At 42.5% G+C, this 20,696-nt stretch overlaps 2 protein-coding genes across 2 annotated transcripts in view; both read right to left on the reverse strand.

Annotated features, from left to right (window-relative positions):
- Nucleotides 1–7,141: 7,141 nt before the first annotated feature.
- Nucleotides 7,142–13,481, reverse strand: LOC147738161 (vomeronasal type-2 receptor 26-like). Its single transcript, XM_086935905.1, has 2 exons — nt 13,364–13,481; nt 7,142–8,049 (listed from the first exon to the last, which is right to left on the reverse strand). The coding sequence occupies exons 1-2, from the start codon at nt 13,425–13,427 to the stop codon at nt 7,142–7,144; spliced, it is 972 nt and encodes a 323-aa protein (XP_086792031.1). The 5' UTR covers nt 13,428–13,481.
- Nucleotides 13,482–17,933: 4,452 nt separating this feature from the next.
- Nucleotides 17,934–20,696, reverse strand: part of LOC147738162 (vomeronasal type-2 receptor 26-like) — a 500,017-nt gene continuing 497,254 nt past the window's right edge. The window contains exon 4 of the mRNA XM_086935914.1: nt 17,934–18,841. Coding sequence (XP_086792040.1) covers nt 17,934–18,841 — 908 coding nt within the window. The remainder of the gene's footprint in view (nt 18,842–20,696) is intronic.

Here is a 20,696-nt window from a genome sequence, read left to right on the forward strand (position 1 = left end):
CTAGAAACGGCCGTTCCCGTTTAAAAAAGGTAAACAGTATAGGTATAACTCTGTAAAACTAAGCGGTAAAGTGTGGTCTTACTAGATGTCTCAAACCGATGTTTATATTCGTAGGCTCGAAGGTGCCCATCTGTATATTGTATCACTGTGCTCCCTGAATGCGCTTAGAGACAAGAACATATATACCAAAGGAACCAGAATGACAACACCGCGTTAAAACCTGGAAGGTAAACAAATTCAGATAAAGACCTTAATTCATTGTAGATCCTAGGGTTGTTGGTATTCGTTCCCTAAACACTTTGTCCCACGCAAAAGGAATGCTAAGACTATATACAGGTATATACCCCTATGCCACGGGAACTTGGAAGAGAAATAAAAGGGGAATAGCGATATAATGTGTTAGCAATTTGTCCCTTAAATCTCCTCACAGTGATAATGATCTTCTTAGGGTGGCCAGAATATTAAATTGATCTGTGTTTTACTCGATAGGCTTGGTGTCTGGCAGCTACTATCTAGAACCCTGATGATCATTAAAACCACAAGGTGCCATTAAACACAACGCCGAGAAGTTAAACTATCCTGGTAGGTGGTTAGAACATCAATAAAAACATATTAGGCGCTATTGACTATAGGTTTGTTCCATCAAGCAGTAGTCTAGATAAATAGTTTCCATCTAGCCTAAAAATGAAACAAAAGATATAGAGGTACTTTTATAAATCTAGTATAGCATAAGGCATAAAAAATAGTTTTGCTTTAAGTGAATCTCCAAATTCTGACCGATCTAGAAATAAAAGAGGTTTCCCTTTGCTCTTTACAGGATTCGAACTATAAATAAACCTGTCTTATGAAATTACCACAGTGCACACGCCTTTTGTACCCTATGACGCTACCCTAAGCCTGCTACTTCTGAACAGCAGGACGTAATAAGAAATCAAGGTAATATGTGGAAAGTATTGACTCTATGTGGTGCAGGAATCTTTCATTAATTGTACATATGGCCTGATGGTTTTGACTAGGATCTGCTCTGAATGACTAGCGGTATTTGGTCTTATTGCCGTCCTAAAACTCCTTGTTGGACTATAGTAACAAATCATGTGTGTACCCTAGTGGAGTATTTGAAGAAATTCAAATCTGGGTGTATGTGTGTTAAAAATGGATATATCTGTATGTAAGTGAAGATGCGTCTTAAATGTGCTCTTTGGTCCATACAGTCAAGGCTACCATGATGCCTTTTGGATTCCACGTAATAGGGAATCCCTTTAAGGGAGTGTTTTTAGAGGGTTGACATGACATGACAATTACCGGTCAAATATAGGAGCTTTGCTCCAAAACAGATGAGAGTGAATAAATTAACTTACTGAAATGTTTAAAATATGCTTTTCTTAACATTTGGGGAAAAAGAATATGAATCTATGTTGATGAAAACTGATTGTTGTTTTGAAAAAGAACGATATCTTGAATATATTCATGGTTAAACAGAATAGTAAAATGAATCTTGGTTTGTTTTTATATTACAGAATTTTTATCTTTGTGCCCGCCCCAGTTTACTGCCCCTTGCCCTGACGAAGGTGCGGCTTTATTAGCCGGTCACCGAAACGCGCGTCGGCGCTTGTCTCCTGGAATACGGCTACTGTCCTCATTACATCAGGACCCGTAGCTAAAAACAACTATTCGGATGAACATCCCGATTTGACCATCTATGTGCTATAATTGCAAGGAAAAGTAGAATGAATGATAGAGTGAATGGTGTATGAAATTTGGAGAGATAGTGTTAGTGAGGATTGAAGTGAATGATGTTGTGTGTGTAAATATAGGCTGTTACTGGGTAGGACGAATTGTTGTGACATTTCTTCCCATATATAATTGTCTGTCTTATTTATGTCCTATATGTATCTATGATATATAAAAAAAAACATATATTTGTTTACAAAAAAAAAATCTTTTTAACTCCTATCACCAAGAAACAGAAATAAAAAATATATTTTCTAAAATACCTGAATTGTTCAGTCTTCCTGATTTGACTATGTGATTGGTGATATGTTGTGTCAACCCCTAGGTTAATCACCCCTCCAAATATATCAGTTAGGACCCCCTAGTTAGGGCCTATATATCTTGAGGCAGGGTACTCTTCTCTTCTATTTTGGCTTCTTCCCCCTTACTACCTGCCTATATCCTAAAGATACCCAAGGGGAACCCCCTTCTTTGTCTAGCCTATTCCAAGAGATGAGACACTAGTATACATAGGATGGAACGCGACCGGATATGGAGCTACTCTAAGTGAGAAACAGCAAGCTAAGAGATCTTCCCTGATTTGGATTGTACCCCATCAGGGTCACCTATGTCTGCAAGGTACTGGCAAGAATCCCAGAGCTCAGTTAGGGAAGACTGTCTGTACTGAAACATATGTTTTCGCATCTCAGACTTCCCCCTTGTTTTTAGCAGCTAAGGGTACCTATTTAATCTGCCATGATAGAGCCTATACATGGTTGCCCCCTGACTTTTTGGGCACATGTTTTGTTTCGTTCCTGTTGCCTCCCACCTACACAGCAGCGGCAGATTACCATAAGACAAGGATAGTTAGAGGTGTCTTGAGTAATGAAGACACTGCGGGACAAGAATTTGGGGATTTCGCAAAGGGTTTTCTGCCGTTCTGGGGACCGATGGTTAACAGCAGAAACATAAGGCAATTAGCAAGGGTGGTTGAATCCACCGTAATTGAAACTGCTGGTGCCCTTAGTAACTTGACTGCTGAGCTCCAATCCGATCGTCTTATGACCCTACAGAACAGGGTCGCATTAGATGTCATACTTGCAGACCGAGGTGGGGTATGTAAACTGATCCAATCGAGTTGAGGTGTCTTTATTCCAGATAACGCTCCAACAGTGTACCAGGCCATCTCCAAACTGCATAAAATTTCCGAATCTATTCATGTGGATAAAGGAGATTGGTCTTTTATAGGATGGTTCTGGGAACTGATATCCGGCTGGGGATGGAAAATTCTGATGGTCTTTGGGATGGTCTTAGCCATTCTTTTCCTGTTCTGTCTGTGCGTGCAGTGCGCTCCTGCAATATGCGGCCTCTGTGCTACATCATGTGTAAGGAAGCCTGTGTCAAAAGACGAACTAAGTACCAGAATGATGTTACAGCAACATCTCAATGACTTTAGGAATATAGACCTGGACTCAGATTAGCATGAGATTAGGTTAAATTGCCTATGTAAGGGCAAAAGGAGGGTTTGTGGTTCTGAAAATTCTGGACTCGTGCAACAAACTTTGTCGTAGCATGACGATTTTTATATCAAAAGACCGCTAATGACTAGTACACTATGCACAAGCATTTTTGTCATAATCGAGTAACGATTTCACCTCGAAATCGTCATTTTCGTTTTTGAACCCTTGGCTTCCATTTTACGCTTGGCAGCCATTTTGTGAGTTGCCCTTCACATAGGCTTGTAACCACAGCTGAATTCGATATCAAAGGACACATACACCTTGATTGACTTTTCTTTGACCTGGGCAAGCTGGAACCATTGCCCCAAACCAAACCTGTTTGGTCAGTTCCTCTCCCAGTGGCCGAACGAGATAGCATCAAAGCACAACAGGCCATAAACTGTTCCCATCGCACACACCCCCGCCCAAATCTTGCTCACACCTGTCCCTGCTCTTTTCTCTTCTTTTGCTTTATGATGAGGAGGAGCCCGGTTTTATTGAGGGTACACCGATATCTGATGGAAATGTTGGGCCTTGCCGGGTAATTTATTACGAACTGGACACACTGAAATGTGGACTTGTCATCATGACTTTGCTTTTTCTTTGTAGTGAAAATATGTGAATAGCCCACTGTAAATCTAAGAATGTTTGCACTGTAAATCTAAGAATGTTTGCCTGCAGCTTAATATTTAGTATAAAAAGAGGAGCCTGGCTTTGTAAGGTTGAGCAGTCTCCTGAGAATATACACACCGTGTTGTTGTACTTCTAGGACGCTTGTTACTTGGTTGCAGCCAATAAATTCGATCTTTGACTTCACCTAGAAGACTCGTGTTTCTGTGGTCTGAATCAGGAAAGTACTCAAGGTCTTTGGGTGTTGTCCCTGGCACCGCTGGGTTACCGGATCAGTACCGGTTCTGAAAAACCCAGTACCTCAGGCCTGCCTGACTTCCGGATCGGCCGGGCGGCGACAGGGACAATCTCGGGGTTGGCTCCCGATTAGGGAATTAAATAAATAATACTACCGGCAAGGTCCCTGGCAGGGCGGGCACCCGTCAGGGGTCACAAAAGGGGCAAACACACAGCAAAACGCGGCGTGGGCAGCCGCGAAAGGGGAATCAGGCGCTCTCAAGCGCTAACGGCACACAGAGCGCTCCCAGCGCGATAAAAACAGATAAAGCACTCCCAGGCGCTCGGGGAAGAAATAAAGGAAAAAGAAGGTCTCTGTCAAATTAAAGCGCTCCCCCAGCGCTATGGCAAAAAGTAAAGCTCCAGCAGGATCTGGAGGCAGGCAGGGGGGGCAAGGCTGGGCCCAGAGCCAGCTCACTGGGCCACCAGGCAGGGAGGCAGTCCAAGTGGCGGTCCTCCTGGCGCCCAGCAACAGCAACAGCCCCCCTCAGACAGGATCCTGGAACAAAACAGTTTGTGTGGGGACACAGCCCCATTTTTATACAGGCCAATCCTTTGTTCTGGCACAGGGTGAGGGGGCAAACCAGTCGCAGCTGGTTGGTGAGCACTCTTGATGTGCTCAGCCCCTCACTCTATTCACTGGCAGGGCTAGGATCATTAGATGCACCACAGATGGCGGAGCAAGCATTGTGTGGGGAAAAACCCAGCCCTATGCAGGACCCAGGTGCACCACTCCCTCACATCAGCATGCTAATTTCAACACTCACCACCGGGCAGACCCATCCAGACTCCTGGAGCCAGGCTCACCAGCCAATCACACGCCAGCACACTTACTGCACACACACACCAATGTCCAGAAGTGGCGCTTCCACACTAGACACAATCATGCAGCATACATAATTTCGCAGCATTCAATCACACGAGTCCGTACATACCAAACTCGAGCCTGCACACCTCATGCATCAGGAACAACCAGGGACACAGACATTCCCTATGTATTCCTATGGGAGGCCAGGCCAGCCTTACTCCAAGCACTCAGAGTTTGAGTTTGAGTTTGAAAGTTCTTGTAAAGCGCACGTATACCAGCGGCTTCTTGGCGGCTTCTTGGCTAGAGTGCGCACGCACTTTCCACTGGGACACAGTGAAGGTGCGCAGAAACCAAAAATCACTACCACCAGTTCACATTCATAAGCAAAAAGTTTTAGGGGTGAATCTGCCAGGAGGGCCAAGTCCAACAGCCATCAAATTAGGGTGCCGACCAGTACACATTTTGGTGAACATTTATAAATCAAAATTTGTGTCCACCGCAATATATGGAGCTGGAATATGGGGGATTGCAGATACCCGTGATATCCAATCATGTGAAAATGCCTTCCTTCGTTATTTACTACTTGTCCCTAAGTCAACCTCTACATATGTATGCCACAAGGAATTAGGTCTGGATTAAAGTGAGCCCTATTTTGCTGTGGCAAAAGGTATGGATCTCTGATGAAAGCGAATTAAATAGGGATATAATCCATGATTGTCTAACCCTACAGGGAGTCTTTAAAAGTGATTGGTTTATATATGTTAAGGGCTTACTAAAAGAGATTGGACACCCCGAATATTTTGACTCCCCGACTTCTCTAACAACAATATCAAGGAAAAACCTGAAAGAAATTTGTCTTCTTTTGCTAGAGAACAAACAATGGCAGCTAGAGGGCAATAAGGTTTCTGTTTTGGAGAATCAATTAATTTCGCAGAGACAGGGTATTCAGCAATATCTAATTCTCACCCAGAGTAGTTACACTCGGATGTTATTAACACGCTTCAGGGGGGGAAGTTTCCTTAGACTAATTACATTCCCCGAAACCAATACCTGGTCTAAAAATCAGACTTTGTGCCCCTGCGATGACACATCACAACAGTCGATGATACATTGTATTCTGTTTTGTACATTTTACTCACTGCCTAGGAAAAAGTATTTAAATTTCTTGTTGAAGAAAGGGGGCCTGAGACAGTGTAGACCTGCCCTACTGAAACTTCAAATGTTAGAAGATGAGATGTCTATGTACTTAGTATCCATGTTTTAAAAAAATGTAGTTAGATGCAGACTAACAATGAATTGAATTCCTAACAGAACTACATCTTGGTATAGCTTTGTTCAAAATGATTTTTTAAATTCTCATCGATGAATAAATATTACTGTTTTCTATCCATCAGCTAAAAATGACATTAAATCATCTTGTCCATCATAAAAATCAACATGTTTCGGGCATTGTGCAAAATAAATCCCCCACCTGAGGCATATTGTTTTCTGTTTTTTGTCCCCAATGCAGCCTCTCTTTTCTTGTATATACTAGTACTTCAATTCAGGCTGCCAATCATCCAAACAACTGTCTACTATTCTTGCACTGCTCCCACGAATTAAGCATAGGATACCAACTTCATTTTTAGCCTCCAATTTGAATTCCTTAACATTAACAGAGCATTAAGAAGAATCAGTATTCAGTTTTGACTTTTTTATGTGTGTACACTTTATTAATCAGCTAATATTAGTTACCTTTCTAAATAAACATGGAGCTCCATAGTAGGCATTACCGACTCATACAGGGCCCAGCGACCACACTGCTAAGTGGCACTGGCTGCTGGGGCCTTCAAGTCTGAAATGATTATGAGTGAGTGCACATTTGTGTGTGTGGGCGTGTGTGTAATTTATGTGATGTGTGTTTCATTTATGTTGTCAGAGGGAAGGCAATAAATCAGAAGCAAGGTTTGCTCATCTACATGGCTGTGAATGGTTTTAAGCACATTTCAAAAGTGCCTGCCCTTTGCCTGCAAGTAATCTACCATAATAAATAATACACACCCTGATCCATCGATAATGGAGCTTGTTCCGTTGGGATGGGGGAGGACTTTTCCTCCTCCATCCGAAGGAACTGCTGCCAAATTTTAAGAAGTCCTCCTGGCTCACAGACATCACTCTATTTTCTAGTTCCAGTCCTGCATTCAGTAGTCTGAAGACATCAGTATTACATGTGAATGTCTCAGGTGATTGTGTGTCTGCCCATTAAATAGTCTTTTCTGTTCCAATCAGGTCTCAGGAGGATGATGTAGACTTTGGGGATGAAGATACAGCCCAGGAGTCCAGCGCTGGAAGTCAGAATGGCAAAGACCTCGACGGCCACCATGTACTTGCCTTTGGAGCTCAGGTATGCTGGGATGAAGGCGACCCAGACGCTGCAGAACACCAGCATGCTGAAGGTGATTAACTTGGCTTCGTTGAAAGTAGATGGTAACTTTCTAGCTATGGAGGCGACAGCAAAGCTCAAAACAGACATAATTCCCATATAACCAACCACAGCATAAAAAGCAAAGACAGAGCCCTCATTACACTGCAAGATCATCTTCCCAGTTTCTGATCGGGTATCAATGTTTGGGAATGGAGCAGAGAGAGTGAGCCAAATACCACAGATCAACACCGCCCCCAGTGAGCAGAGAAGCACCAAACAGCTTGGAATTCGGGGTCCAACCCACTTTCTAAACATACTTCCTGGCTTTGTGGCATTAAAGGCGATGAGAACTGTGATGGTCTTTGCTAGTACAGAGGACACAGCAATTGTGAAAATGATCCCGAAGGCAGCTTGGCGAAAAAGGCATGACATCTTTGAAGGACGTCCAATAAACAGGAAGGAGCAGAGGAAAGACAGCATTAGGGAGAGGAGAAGGGTGTAGCTGAGTTCCTGGTTATTGGCTTTCACTAGTGGTGTGATCCGGTACTTAATGAAGATTCCCAGCACTCCCACAGTGACAACGGAGAAGAAACTTGCAATGCAGGATAAGGCCAAACCCAAAGCATCCTCAAAGGACAGAAACTCCACAATCCGTGGAATGCAGGCATCTCTCTGCTCATTGGACCACTGGTCTTCAAGGCACGTCATACAGTTTTCCATATCTGCAAATAAACCATCAAAAGGAGTTAAGAAAGCCATCCATTCAAAGTGATATATGAAAATAGTCACCAGAAGTCGCCTTCTTAGTTTGTGGTTTAACCATCAATTCAGTTCAGGTCTTGACAAACTGCTGCAGTTAAGGAATAGCTATCCATTCATTCCTATGGGCCAAGAGGCCCATATTTGCGAATTTGCAGTTTGAAATTGCATCATGCATTGCAGTTAGGGAATCGCAATTTGTGATTCCCTAAATGCATTTGCAATTTATGTAATTGCACATTTTGCGATTACTTAAATTGCAATATTATATTTGGGTTGAGGCTCCCAAATGTTCGTTACTGCATGTACCCCTTAGTTCTTCATGAGGATTTAGGGCCAATTTAGAGTTTGGTGGACAGGGAACTCCATTGCAAATGTGATGGAGTATACCCTCTCTGCGAAAATTCTGCACTGTCCACCTCATTTAAGGATGGGCATACAGTGAGTATTCTATAGACAGAGCCCCCATTGACTCTATCGAAGAATACTTTCTCCGATGACGCAACAGAGTGGGAACCATCAGATGAAGGATATTTCACTGTCAACCCTTAAGGTGGGCAGTGTGATGTCTTTTTTCCTGTCTAGTAAAGAAAAACATAACAGTAACAGATAAAACAAGCCAAACATCCATGATGGCAGATCCTGTCAATGTAGAAGGATGTCCATGTGGCCAGCAGACATTTCTAAATTTGGTGGCCCAAAGCTCCTTGGAATGGTGGATGTGTTCTAAGGAGCTGAGGGTGTGGTGCCATGTTTGTACAATGCGCCAGCCAGTGGGTGGGGGTGACTCCTGGACACTCTCTAACCAATGGGCAGCCAGTTCCCAAGGGAAAACTTCCCTGTTTTCAGTATAACCTATTTGCCTTATTATAAACTATCCCACGGCATTCTAAAGAAAACTTAATAGCCCCTAGAAGTGGTGCCAGAATGGATGGAATTTCTTGGGGTCAAAAGGCCCTTCACCAGATCTCATTTTATAATAAACAATGAATAGGCAGGCCTCACCGTGATTTTTCCCAATGTCTATTCCTGGAATAGGTTGACCAGCATACTTCACATCCAGTCTGTCATGTAAAAAGACCCGAACTTTTGTGTCCCCTCTTGGTGTGCTTTCACATCTCCTCAACGAGTGAAGCACTGCCACCAAAAATAATGTGTCTACTGGAGCTTCGTTTAGGAAAATTATAGCTTTCTAGAGGTAACATTTTCTGTACATTTATCAAAAATCCAACATCAAGAAAGATTTATATTTTGATAGATATTAAAACAACAGCTGAATAGACTCAATAGTTTTTTCCAGACCAAAGTTTCAAAAATAGTGCTTTAATTCTACTTCTGTTTTTCTCACAGAAAATAGCACAGTATGTATACAGTGGACATTCCTTGTGAGGGATAGTCATTGTAAGAGCATGGCAACCATACATTTCTTCATCCCCAACTCTTAAATACCAATCCCTGTGTTTTGTGGGTGGCTCAGCCTATTTAGGAGGGATTTACTTTTTATTTAAAAGTATGTTGTTTTCTGGTCAAAAGGGTTATTTTCACAGTTCTGCTGATCTAAAAGCTGCACCACTCAGGCTACAAATGTAGGCATCAAACCATACTTTACTGGTCAGCCTGCTAGCTGGTATAAAACATACTGCAGTACACAGGTGAAATTAAATTCCATGCCATCAATGTATTTCCTGCCCCATATAATATTGCTGTACTGGAAAGCTAAATATACCAATAGGTGATTAGACAAATTTACTATATTTTAGGGTTCTAAGCCCACACACTGGGAATTGGACAAAGGTGCCCGAGTTTGAAGACTTTAAAAAAACAGCAGCATCACTGCACAGAAAATAGGTCTGAGCATGCAAAAGAGGCATTAATAGCGACACTGGCTATAAATCTCTTAAGTGCGGCATTCGTCCAATGACCAACGCTGCAATACCTCCTCAGTGCGTCTGTCGGCCATTGGCAGACCCTAGGGAGAGCTATAAGGGCCATGCCTTTTTTCTTTTTATTTCAACAGGCTACTCGGAAAAGCTTTCGGAGCAACCTGATCATTTTTTTTGTATTTCCTATAATGATGATAGGCGTGCAGGGTGTGCTGACGTAGTTACAGGAAACTGAAAGTGAAATGAGCCTATGGGCTCATTTTGCTTTAAATGAATCAGGGCTAGTGGGCATATATCAGTCTTCCCTTTCCAATGCCACCTCTGCTCAGTGGATCCCTGCTTGGTGATTTTCTCAGGTGAGGGATCCTCAAGCTTGCAGCTACCAACTAGCTTACAGGGATAGGAGCGTGGACCCTCAGGCAAGAGCGTGTGCTCCCCATTGGCAACTTTACAATGTCAGTCTTTCTGTACCCCCAGGAGCCCGATGTGGGCAATTACCCAGGGACAGCAGGTATATTTTGTAATAAAATATAGTGGTGGGGGCTGTGTGTACAAGCATGGTCATGCCTCCACCCTATATTAATGAGGCAACAGTCTTTCTGTCTGTCTGGGGCAGACAAATGGGGTTATTATCCTTGATCTGCCATCCAGGGGGCAGAAATCCCCCTAGACACCAGAGATATGATTTTAATAAAAAGATAGGGGTGGGGCTGCCCAACATGGTCATGGCCATGCCCTCAACCCAAGTAATCGGGGCAACAGTCTTTCTGTCACACCTGGGGGCAGATGAAGTAAATACCTCTGATCTGCCCTCTGGGGGAGCAGAAAGCCTACTAGATGCCAAAGAATGTTTGTTTTTAATATAATGGTGGGAGCTGCCCAGCATGGGCATGGCCATGTCCTCACCCAAAGTAAATGGTAAAAAAGTATTTCAGTCCCCCTGGGGTAAAATGGGGTAATGACCCCTAATCCATTCCCCAGGGGGTAGAAAGCCCACCAGACACCAGGGAACATTTTTAAGAAAAAGTATGGGGTGAGGGCTGCCCATCATTGGGGTGGCTATGCCCTCACCAAAACTAAATGGGGCAACAGTCTCTTTGCACCCCTTGGGGGGCAGATGATGTAAGTAAACTTGAACTGCCACCTGAGGGGAGGCGATACCAAAGGGGATGATGGACGGAAAGTTTGAGCAAATCAGACACTCACTCCCAGTCAACTGATCTTGGTTCAATCCATCATCATTCTTTGGCTCACTCCACCACCCCAGTTCAGACATGCAAATCAGTCTGACCCTGTGCCTCATGGGAACAGTCCAGCCTGAACTGCCAAGCCATGTCTTCCCTGGACCGGAAACATGCATCCTGGGACCGGTTTCTGGCTAAGCAGCCGTCATCAACCAGGCTAGCTTGAATCCAGTGGCAAAGTGAGCAAGAAACCCACGTCTGGGCATACCCTGCCAACTTAGGGCGAACAAAGCGATACCAAAGGGGATGATGGACGGAGCGTTTGAGCAAATCAGACACTTACCCCCAGTCAACTGATCTGGGTTTAATCCATCATCATTCTGTAGCTCGCTCCACCACCCCAGTTCAGACATGGCTATATGCAAATCAGTCTGACCCTGTGCCTCATGGGAACAGTCCAGCCCGAACTGCCAAACCATGTCTTTCCTGGACCGGAAACAAGCATCCTGGGACTGGTTTCTGGCTAATCAGCCTTCATCAACCAGGCTATCTTTAATCCAGTGAGGAGAGGGGCTGAAAGCCCACTCGACACCAGGGATTTGTTTTAAATAGAAAGATAGGTGTGGGTGCTTCCCAGCATTGGGATGGACATCCCACACACAACAAAAATGGGCAGATAGTCTTTCTTACACACATGGGGGCAGAGGGGGGTAATTATCTTTGCTCTGTCCTCCGGGAGATCGGGCGGGCAGGAAGCCCCCAAGACACTAGGGGCAGAATTCATGCAATATTTTGGGAATGTGTGCTCCCCCGGGCATGGGCCCGTACTCCTCTCCCTCCAGTGGCCAAATGGACTTTCTGCCCCTCTTGGGGGGTGGCTAGGATATTGACCCCCATTTTGCCACCCTAGAATCAAGCCATACCCCAGCCACAGTGGGGTCAATAGAGTCTTACTGCTCTCCTAGGAGGCTATTACTAAGGGCAAGTTTGCCATCGGGGGGTTGAAAATCCACCTGACATCAAGGGATTTTACCTTTGGGAGAAAAGCAAATTATGTGGGAGTTGAACTGTGGCATTGGCCACTACCCACCCCAAAAAGGACAACCCAGTCTTTTTCCCGTAGACAGGAGGTGCGCCTCCAAGGTGTCCCTAGGGGGGCAAATATCCCACTGTATGGTAGGAATATATATTTTTAAATAAAATAATGGGATGGGTCATGCCCATCCTTATATCCGGCCCCACCTTCATCTCTAAAACCTCAACAGTCTTTTGTCTTTCCTGCGGATTAACCCATCCCATCCCAATGGCAAGTGAGAAGACATTTTAATCTTTTTACAGTTTTTTTTAACATATGGGCCAGGAGTGTGAGGCTAACTCCCAATATTGTCCACTAGCAATGGTGAACGGCTGAACATTTTCGGTTTGAGCAGGCTGCTACTGGAAAAACCTACCACTCCCAGACAGGTCTAAAAACTAGACATTCTGGGGAGTCCAGGGTGGTGTGCTTCACATGCATCCCACACCATTTTATTACCCACAATTAAGTGAATGCAGGGTAGAAGGAGGTTTGTGGCTCCCCTCAGATCCCAGAAGTTTCCATCACAGAAATTTGGAGAAAATGTTTTTTCTTAGTCAGAGTTTGAGGTTTGCAAGGATTCTGTATAACAAAAAATCTAGTGGGAACCACACAAGTCCCCCCAAGCTGGATTCCCTTAGATGTCCAGTTTAAATAAATGTGCAAATGTGCTATGTTTCCACAAATGTCAACTGAGCTACGGCCCAAAATCCACAGCTACCCATTTTACACAAAAAGGTAAATTTTGAGTGAAACAATTTGATGTATCATGTTGGTGTTTGGGCCATTTCCAAGACTTGGGGGAATGCTGGGTGTAAGGAAGTTTCCCACAGGTTCCAAAACTTTCCATCATAGTAATGTGAGGAAAATGTTTTTAGTCAAAGTTTGAGGTATGCAAGGGATTTTAGGTTAAACATCCTGATGAGAGCTACATAAGACACCCCAGTCAAAGTTTGAGGTTTGCAAGAGATTTTGGGTCAAGAATCCTGATGAGAGCCACACAAATCACCCCACCCTGAATAAGTTTCACAACGTATCAGCATTAGCTTAGCCCAATGACCCTTTCTCAATGACTGAGAAGATAAATGTGCCTATGATGTGCATATCCTAAATCATATGTTGGCTGATGACTTACCAGTTGAGTTGGTGATTTCTCCCTCTGGGCAGCGGGCGCAGTCATAGCAGCAGACTGGGCCCATCTTCCAAGGAACTTTTCTGTATCCGGCAGGACAGCTCTCAGTGCACACAGAACGAGGGATCTGAGGAGCAGGACACACTGGGTGAATGTAATAACATAAGGCATCAGAGAAGTGAGAGGCAAAGACCATACTGATTAATAAAGCGATAAATAGAACATGTAATAATAGAGTGAGTGGGCTGATGAGCACAAGACGAAGGGCTTATGTGAAAACACATTGTGGGATTAGGAAAAAGAGACAAAGGATATATGTGATTATACATTGAGTGATTAGGAGGAATAGACCAAAGATATATATATATATGTGATAATACAGAGCTAGAGTTATGAGGGCAAATATACAGTGGATATGTAATAATAGAGCAAGAGACACGATGAAGAAGAGAGAAAGGATATATATGTGATAACAGAGCAAGGCATATAATACGGAACAAGGGGCATGCAGAGTAAGAGACAAATGATATGAGTGATAACAGGGTTTGATCAAAATATTGAATTACTAATATTGTGAGTCACAAACATCACAGCCATAATATTGTGATATCACAAATAACATGTGACATTAATAATGAAGGCAAGAATATTGTGTGTTGGATAGATATTTATCTTTTTTTTTTAAATACAGGTTTGTATAATTATGTTTTATTTAATTTTGTTGTAAAACATTTCTTTTTTAATTATTTTGACAGGTAGTTATTTCAGCATTATTTAGCACTATAAGTTATTTGTGTTATAAAGATATTTGTGTCAAATTTTGGTATTTATGGTTTCTAAGTTTTTATATTAAATATCTTTATTCAATTTATTTAGAAATTGTTACTTTTGTTACAGGTTTTTGCATTTGTGCAGGATTAGGGTGGAAAGGCTTTTAAAAATGAAAATGATTGTTGTTAATTTACAGTGACGTGCATAGTAAATCTACCCGCTCCAAAATTCAACCCTTTCCCTACTTTTGCTTGTGTTTTATTGGGAATAGAAAATCTGACCCCTCCAAAGCACAAACCTTTCCCTAGTGTTGCTAAGATTTTATTCAAAATAGTAAATCTAATCTGATTCATTCAAAGACCAACAATCTCTGTATATCCAAACCTTTACCTATTTTTGCTTAAGTTTCATCGGGAATAGTAAATCTGACCCCTCCAAAATCCAACCCTTCCCCAACTTTTGCTTGTATTTTATTAGGAATAGGACATCTGACCCCTCCAAAGCACAAACCTTTACCTAGTGTTGGTAAGATTTTAATCAAAATAGTAAATCTGATTCGCAATAATAAATCTGATTCCTTCAAAGACCAACAATTTCTGTATATCCAAACCTTTACCTACTTCTGCTTAAGTTGCATTGGGAATAGTCAATCTGACCCCTCCAAAATCCAACCCTTTCCCAACTTTTGCTTGTATTGTATTGGGAATAGTAAATCTGACCCCTCCAAAGCACAAACCTTTCCCTAGTGTTGCTAAGATTTTAATCAAAATTGTAAATCTGATTCCCAATAATAAATCTGATTCCTTCAAAGACCAACAATCGCTGTACTATTGCTCAGTTAGGATTGTTAATATTTATTTTGAAGGTTTCATTGTTTTTAAATATTTTTTTAATTAAATTATTTATATTTTAAAGTGTCTTTTTTTATTCTTTTGTTTAATGAATCGTTCAATATTATTTTTGTTCACTTTTAATTACAGGATTTTATAAATGCTATTTCTAACTTTATTATGATGCCGCATATAATAAATTCAATATATTTAGCTGTTTTTATTTGGACAATATTCTGGCCTATGATATTGTTATCTATATATTTTTAAAGTTTGCATGCTTGATATGTAAACACATATTTTTGGTTTCGGATATTTTTTGCAATATTTGTTTATCACAATATTTTGATTCTCAACAGCTCACTGGGCCACCAGGCAGGGAGGCAGTCCAAGTGGCGGTCCTCCTGGCGCCCAGCAACAGCAACAGCCCCCCTCAGACAGGATCCTGGAACAAAACAGTTTGTGTGGGGACACAGCCCCATTTTTATACAAGCCAATCCTTTGTTCTGGCACAGGGTGAGGGGGCAAACCAGTCGCAGCTGGTTAGTGAGCACTCTTGATGTGCTCAGCCCCTCACTCTATTCACTGGCAGGGCTAGGATCATTAGATGCACCACAGATGGCGGAGCAAGCATTGTGTGGGGAAAAACCCAGCCCTATGCAGGACCCAGGTGCACCACTCCCTCACATCAGCATGCTAATTTCAACACTCACCACCGGGCAGACCCATCCAGACTCCTGGAGCCAGGCTCACCAGCCAATCACACGCCAGCACACTTACTGCACACACACACCAATGTCCAGAAGTGGCGCTTCCACACTAGACACAATCATGCAGCATACATAATTTCGCAGCATTCAATCACACGAGTCCGTACATACCAAACTCGAGCCTGCACACCTCATGCATCAGGAACAACCAGGGACACAGACATTCCCTATGTATTCCTATGGGAGGCCAGGCCAGCCTTACTCCAAGCACTCAGAGTTTGAGTTTGAGTTTGAAAGTTCTTGTAAAGCGCACGTATACCAGCGGCTTCTTGGCGGCTTCTTGGCTAGAGTGCGCACGCACTTTCCACTGGGACACAGTGAAGGTGCGCAGAAACCAAAAATCACTACCACCAGTTCACATTCATAAGCAAAAAGTTTTAGGGGTGAATCTGCCAGGAGGGCCAAGTCCAACAGCCATCAAATTAGGGTGCCGACCAGTACACATTTTGGTGAACATTTATAAATCAAAATTTGTGTCCACCGCAATATATGGAGCTGGAATATGGGGGATTGCAGATACCCGTGATATCCAATCATGTGAAAATGCCTTCCTTCGTTATTTACTACTTGTCCCTAAGTCAACCTCTACATATGTATGCCACAAGGAATTAGGTCTGGATTAAAGTGAGCCCTATTTTGCTGTGGCAAAAGGTATGGATCTCTGATGAAACCGAATTAAATAGGGATATAATCCATGATTGTCTAACCCTACAGGGAGTCTTTAAAAGTGATTGGTTTATATATGTTAAGGGCTTACTAAAAGAGATTGGACACCCCGAATATTTTGACTCCCCGACTTCTCTAACAACAATATCAAGGAAAAACCTGAAAGAAATTTGTCTTCTTTTGCTAGAGAACAAACAATGGCAGCTAGAGGGCAATAAGGTTTCTGTTTTGGAGAATCAATTAATTTCGCAGAGACAGGGTATTCAGCAATATCTAATTCTCACCCAGAGTAGTTACACTCGGATGTTATTAACACGCTTCAGGGGGGGAAGTTTCCTTAGACTAATTACATTCCCCGAAACCAATACCTGGTCTAAAAATCAGACTTTGTGCCCCTGCGATGACACATCACAACAGTCGATGATACATTGTATTCTGTTTTGTACATTTTACTCACTGCCTAGGAAAAAGTATTTAAATTTCTTGTTGAAGAAAGGGGGCCTGAGACAGTGTAGACCTGCCCTACTGAAACTTCAAATGTTAGAAGATGAGATGTCTATGTACTTAGTATCCATGTTTTAAAAAAATGTAGTTAGATGCAGACTAACAATGAATTGAATTCCTAACAGAACTACATCTTGGTATAGCTTTGTTCAAAATGATTTTTTAAATTCTCATCGATGAATAAATATTACTGTTTTCTATCCATCAGCTAAAAATGACATTAAATCATCTTGTCCATCATAAAAATCAACATGTTTCGGGCATTGTGCAAAATAAATCCCCCACCTGAGGCATATTGTTTTCTGTTTTTTGTCCCCAATGCAGCCTCTCTTTTCTTGTATATACTAGTACTTCAATTCAGGCTGCCAATCATCCAAACAACTGTCTACTATTCTTGCACTGCTCCCACGAATTAAGCATAGGATACCAACTTCATTTTTAGCCTCCAATTTGAATTCCTTAACATTAACAGAGCATTAACAAGAATCAGTATTCAGTTTTGACTTTTTTATGTGTGTACACTTTATTAATCAGCTAATATTAGTTACCTTTCTAAATAAACATGGAGCTCCATAGTAGGCATTACCGACTCATACAGGGCCCAGCGACCACACTGCTAAGTGGCACTGGCTGCTGGGGCCTTCAAGTCTGAAATGATTATGAGTGAGTGCACATTTGTGTGTGTGGGCGTGTGTGTAATTTATGTGATGTGTGTTTCATTTATGTTGTCAGAGGGAAGGCAATAAATCAGAAGCAAGGTTTGCTCATCTACATGGCTGTGAATGGTTTTAAGCACATTTCAAAAGTGCCTGCCCTTTGCCTGCAAGTAATCTACCATAATAAATAATACACACCCTGATCCATCGATAATGGAGCTTGTTCCGTTGGGATGGGGGAGGACTTTTCCTCCTCCATCCGAAGGAACTGCTGCCAAATTTTAAGAAGTCCTCCTGGCTCACAGACATCACTCTATTTTCTAGTTCCAGTCCTGCATTCAGTAGTCTGAAGACATCAGTATTACATGTGAATGTCTCAGGTGATTGTGTGTCTGCCCATTAAATAGTCTTTTCTGTTCCAATCAGGTCTCAGGAGGATGATGTAGACTTTGGGGATGAAGATACAGCCCAGGAGTCCAGCGCTGGAAGTCAGAATGGCAAAGACCTCGACGGCCACCATGTACTTGCCTTTGGAGCTCAGGTATGCTGGGATGAAGGCGACCCAGACGCTGCAGAACACCAGCATGCTGAAGGTGATTAACTTGGCTTCGTTGAAAGTAGATGGTAACTTTCTAGCTATGGAGGCGACAGCAAAGCTCAAAACAGACATAAATCCCATATAACCAACCACAGCATAAAAAGCAAAGACAGAGCCCTCATTACACTGCAAGATCATCTTCCCAGTTTCTGATCGGGTATCAATGTTTGGGAATGGAGCAGAGAGAGTGAGCCAAATACCACAGATCAACACCGCCCCCAGTGAGCAGAGAAGCACCAAACAGCTTGGAATTCGGGGTCCAACCCACTTTCTAAACATACTTCCTGGCTTTGTGGCATTAAAGGCGATGAGAACTGTGATGGTCTTTGCTAGTACAGAGGACACAGCAATTGTGAAAATGATCCCGAAGGCAGCTTGGCGAAAAAGGCATGACATCTTTGAAGGACGTCCAATAAACAGGAAGGAGCAGAGGAAAGACAGCATTAGGGAGAGGAGAAGGGTGTAGCTGAGTTCCTGGTTATTGGCTTTCACTAGTGGTGTGATCCGGTACTTAATGAAGATTCCCAGCACTCCCACAGTGACAACGGAGAAGAAACTTGCAATGCAGGATAAGGCCAAACCCAAAGCATCCTCAAAGGACAGAAACTCCACAATCCGTGGAATGCAGGCATCTCTCTGCTCATTGGACCACTGGTCTTCAAGGCACGTCATACAGTTTTCCATATCTGCAAATAAACCATCAAAAGGAGTTAAGAAAGCCATCCATTCAAAGTGATATATGAAAATAGTCACCAGAAGTCGCCTTCTTAGTTTGTGGTTTAACCATCAATTCAGTTCAGGTCTTGACAAACTGCTGCAGTTAAGGAATAGCTATCCATTCATTCCTATGGGCCAAGAGGCCCATATTTGCGAATTTGCAGTTTGAAATTGCATCATGCATTGCAGTTAGGGATTTATGTAATTGCACATTTTGCGATTACTTAAATTGCAATATTATATTTGGGTTGAGGCTCCCAAATGTTCGTTACTGCATGTACCCCTTAGTTCTTCATGAGGATTTAGGGCCAATTTAGAGTTTGGTGGACAGGGAACTCCATTGCAAATGTGATGGAGTATACCCTCTCTGCGAAAATTCTGCACTGTCCACCTCATTTAAGGATGGGCATACAGTGAGTATTCTATAGACAGAGCCCCCATTGACTCTATCGAAGAATACTTTCTCCGATGACGCAACAGAGTGGGAACCATCAGATGAAGGATATTTCACTGTCAACCCTTAAGGTGGGCAGTGTGATGTCTTTTTTCCTGTCTAGTAAAGAAAAACATAACAGTAACAGATAAAACAAGCCAAACATCCATGATGGCAGATCCTGTCAATGTAGAAGGATGTCCATGTGGCCAGCAGACATTTCTAAATTTGGTGGCCCAAAGCTCCTTGGAATGGTGGATGTGTTCTAAGGAGCTGAGGGTGTGGTGCCATGTTTGTACAATGCGCCAGCCAGTGGGTGGGGGTGACTCCTGGACACTCTCTAACCAATGGGCAGCCAGTTCCCAAGGGAAAACTTCCCTGTTTTCAGTATAACCTATTTGCCTTATTATAAACTATCCCACGGCATTCTAAAGAAAACTTAATAGCCCCTAGAAGTGGTGCCAGAATGGATGGAATTTCTTGGGGTCAAAAGGCCCTTCACCAGATCTCATTTTATAATAAACAATGAATAGGCAGGCCTCACCGTGATTTTTCCCAATGTCTATTCCTGGAATAGGTTGACCAGCATACTTCACATCCAGTCTGTCATGTAAAAAGACCCGAACTTTTGTGTCCCCTCTTGGTGTGCTTTCACATCTCCTCAACGAGTGAAGCACTGCCACCAAAAATAATGTGTCTACTGGAGCTTCGTTTAGGAAAATTATAGCTTTCTAGAGGTAACATTTTCTGTACATTTATCAAAAATCCAACATCAAGAAAGATTTATATTTTGATAGATATTAAAACAACAGCTGAATAGACTCAATAGTTTTTTCCAGACCAAAGTTTCAAAAATAGTGCTTTAATTCTACTTCTGTTTTTCTCACAGAAAATAGCACAGTATGTATACAGTGGACATTCCTTGTGAGGGATAGTCATTGTAAGAGCATGGCAACCATACATTTCTTCATCCCCAACTCTTAAATACCAATCCCTGTGTTTTGTGGGTGGCTCAGCCTATTTAGGAGGGATTTACTTTTTATTTAAAAGTATGTTGTTTTCTGGTCAAAAGGGTTATTTTCACAGTTCTGCTGATCTAAAAGCTGCACCACTCAGGCTACAAATGTAGGCATCAAACCATACTTTACTGGTCAGCCTGCTAGCTGGTATAAAACATACTGCAGTACACAGGTGAAATTAAATTCCATGCCATCAATGTATTTCCTGCCCCATATAATATTGCTGTACTGGAAAGCTAAATATACCAATAGGTGATTAGACAAATTTACTATATTTTAGGGTTCTAAGCCCACACACTGGGAATTGGACAAAGGTGCCCGAGTTTGAAGACTTTAAAAAAACAGCAGCATCACTGCACAGAAAATAGGTCT

The sequence above is a fragment of the Lissotriton vulgaris genome, chromosome 1_1, assembly GCF_964263255.1.
Source record: "Lissotriton vulgaris chromosome 1_1, aLisVul1.2, whole genome shotgun sequence".
Taxonomy (NCBI): Eukaryota; Metazoa; Chordata; class Amphibia; order Caudata; family Salamandridae; genus Lissotriton; species Lissotriton vulgaris.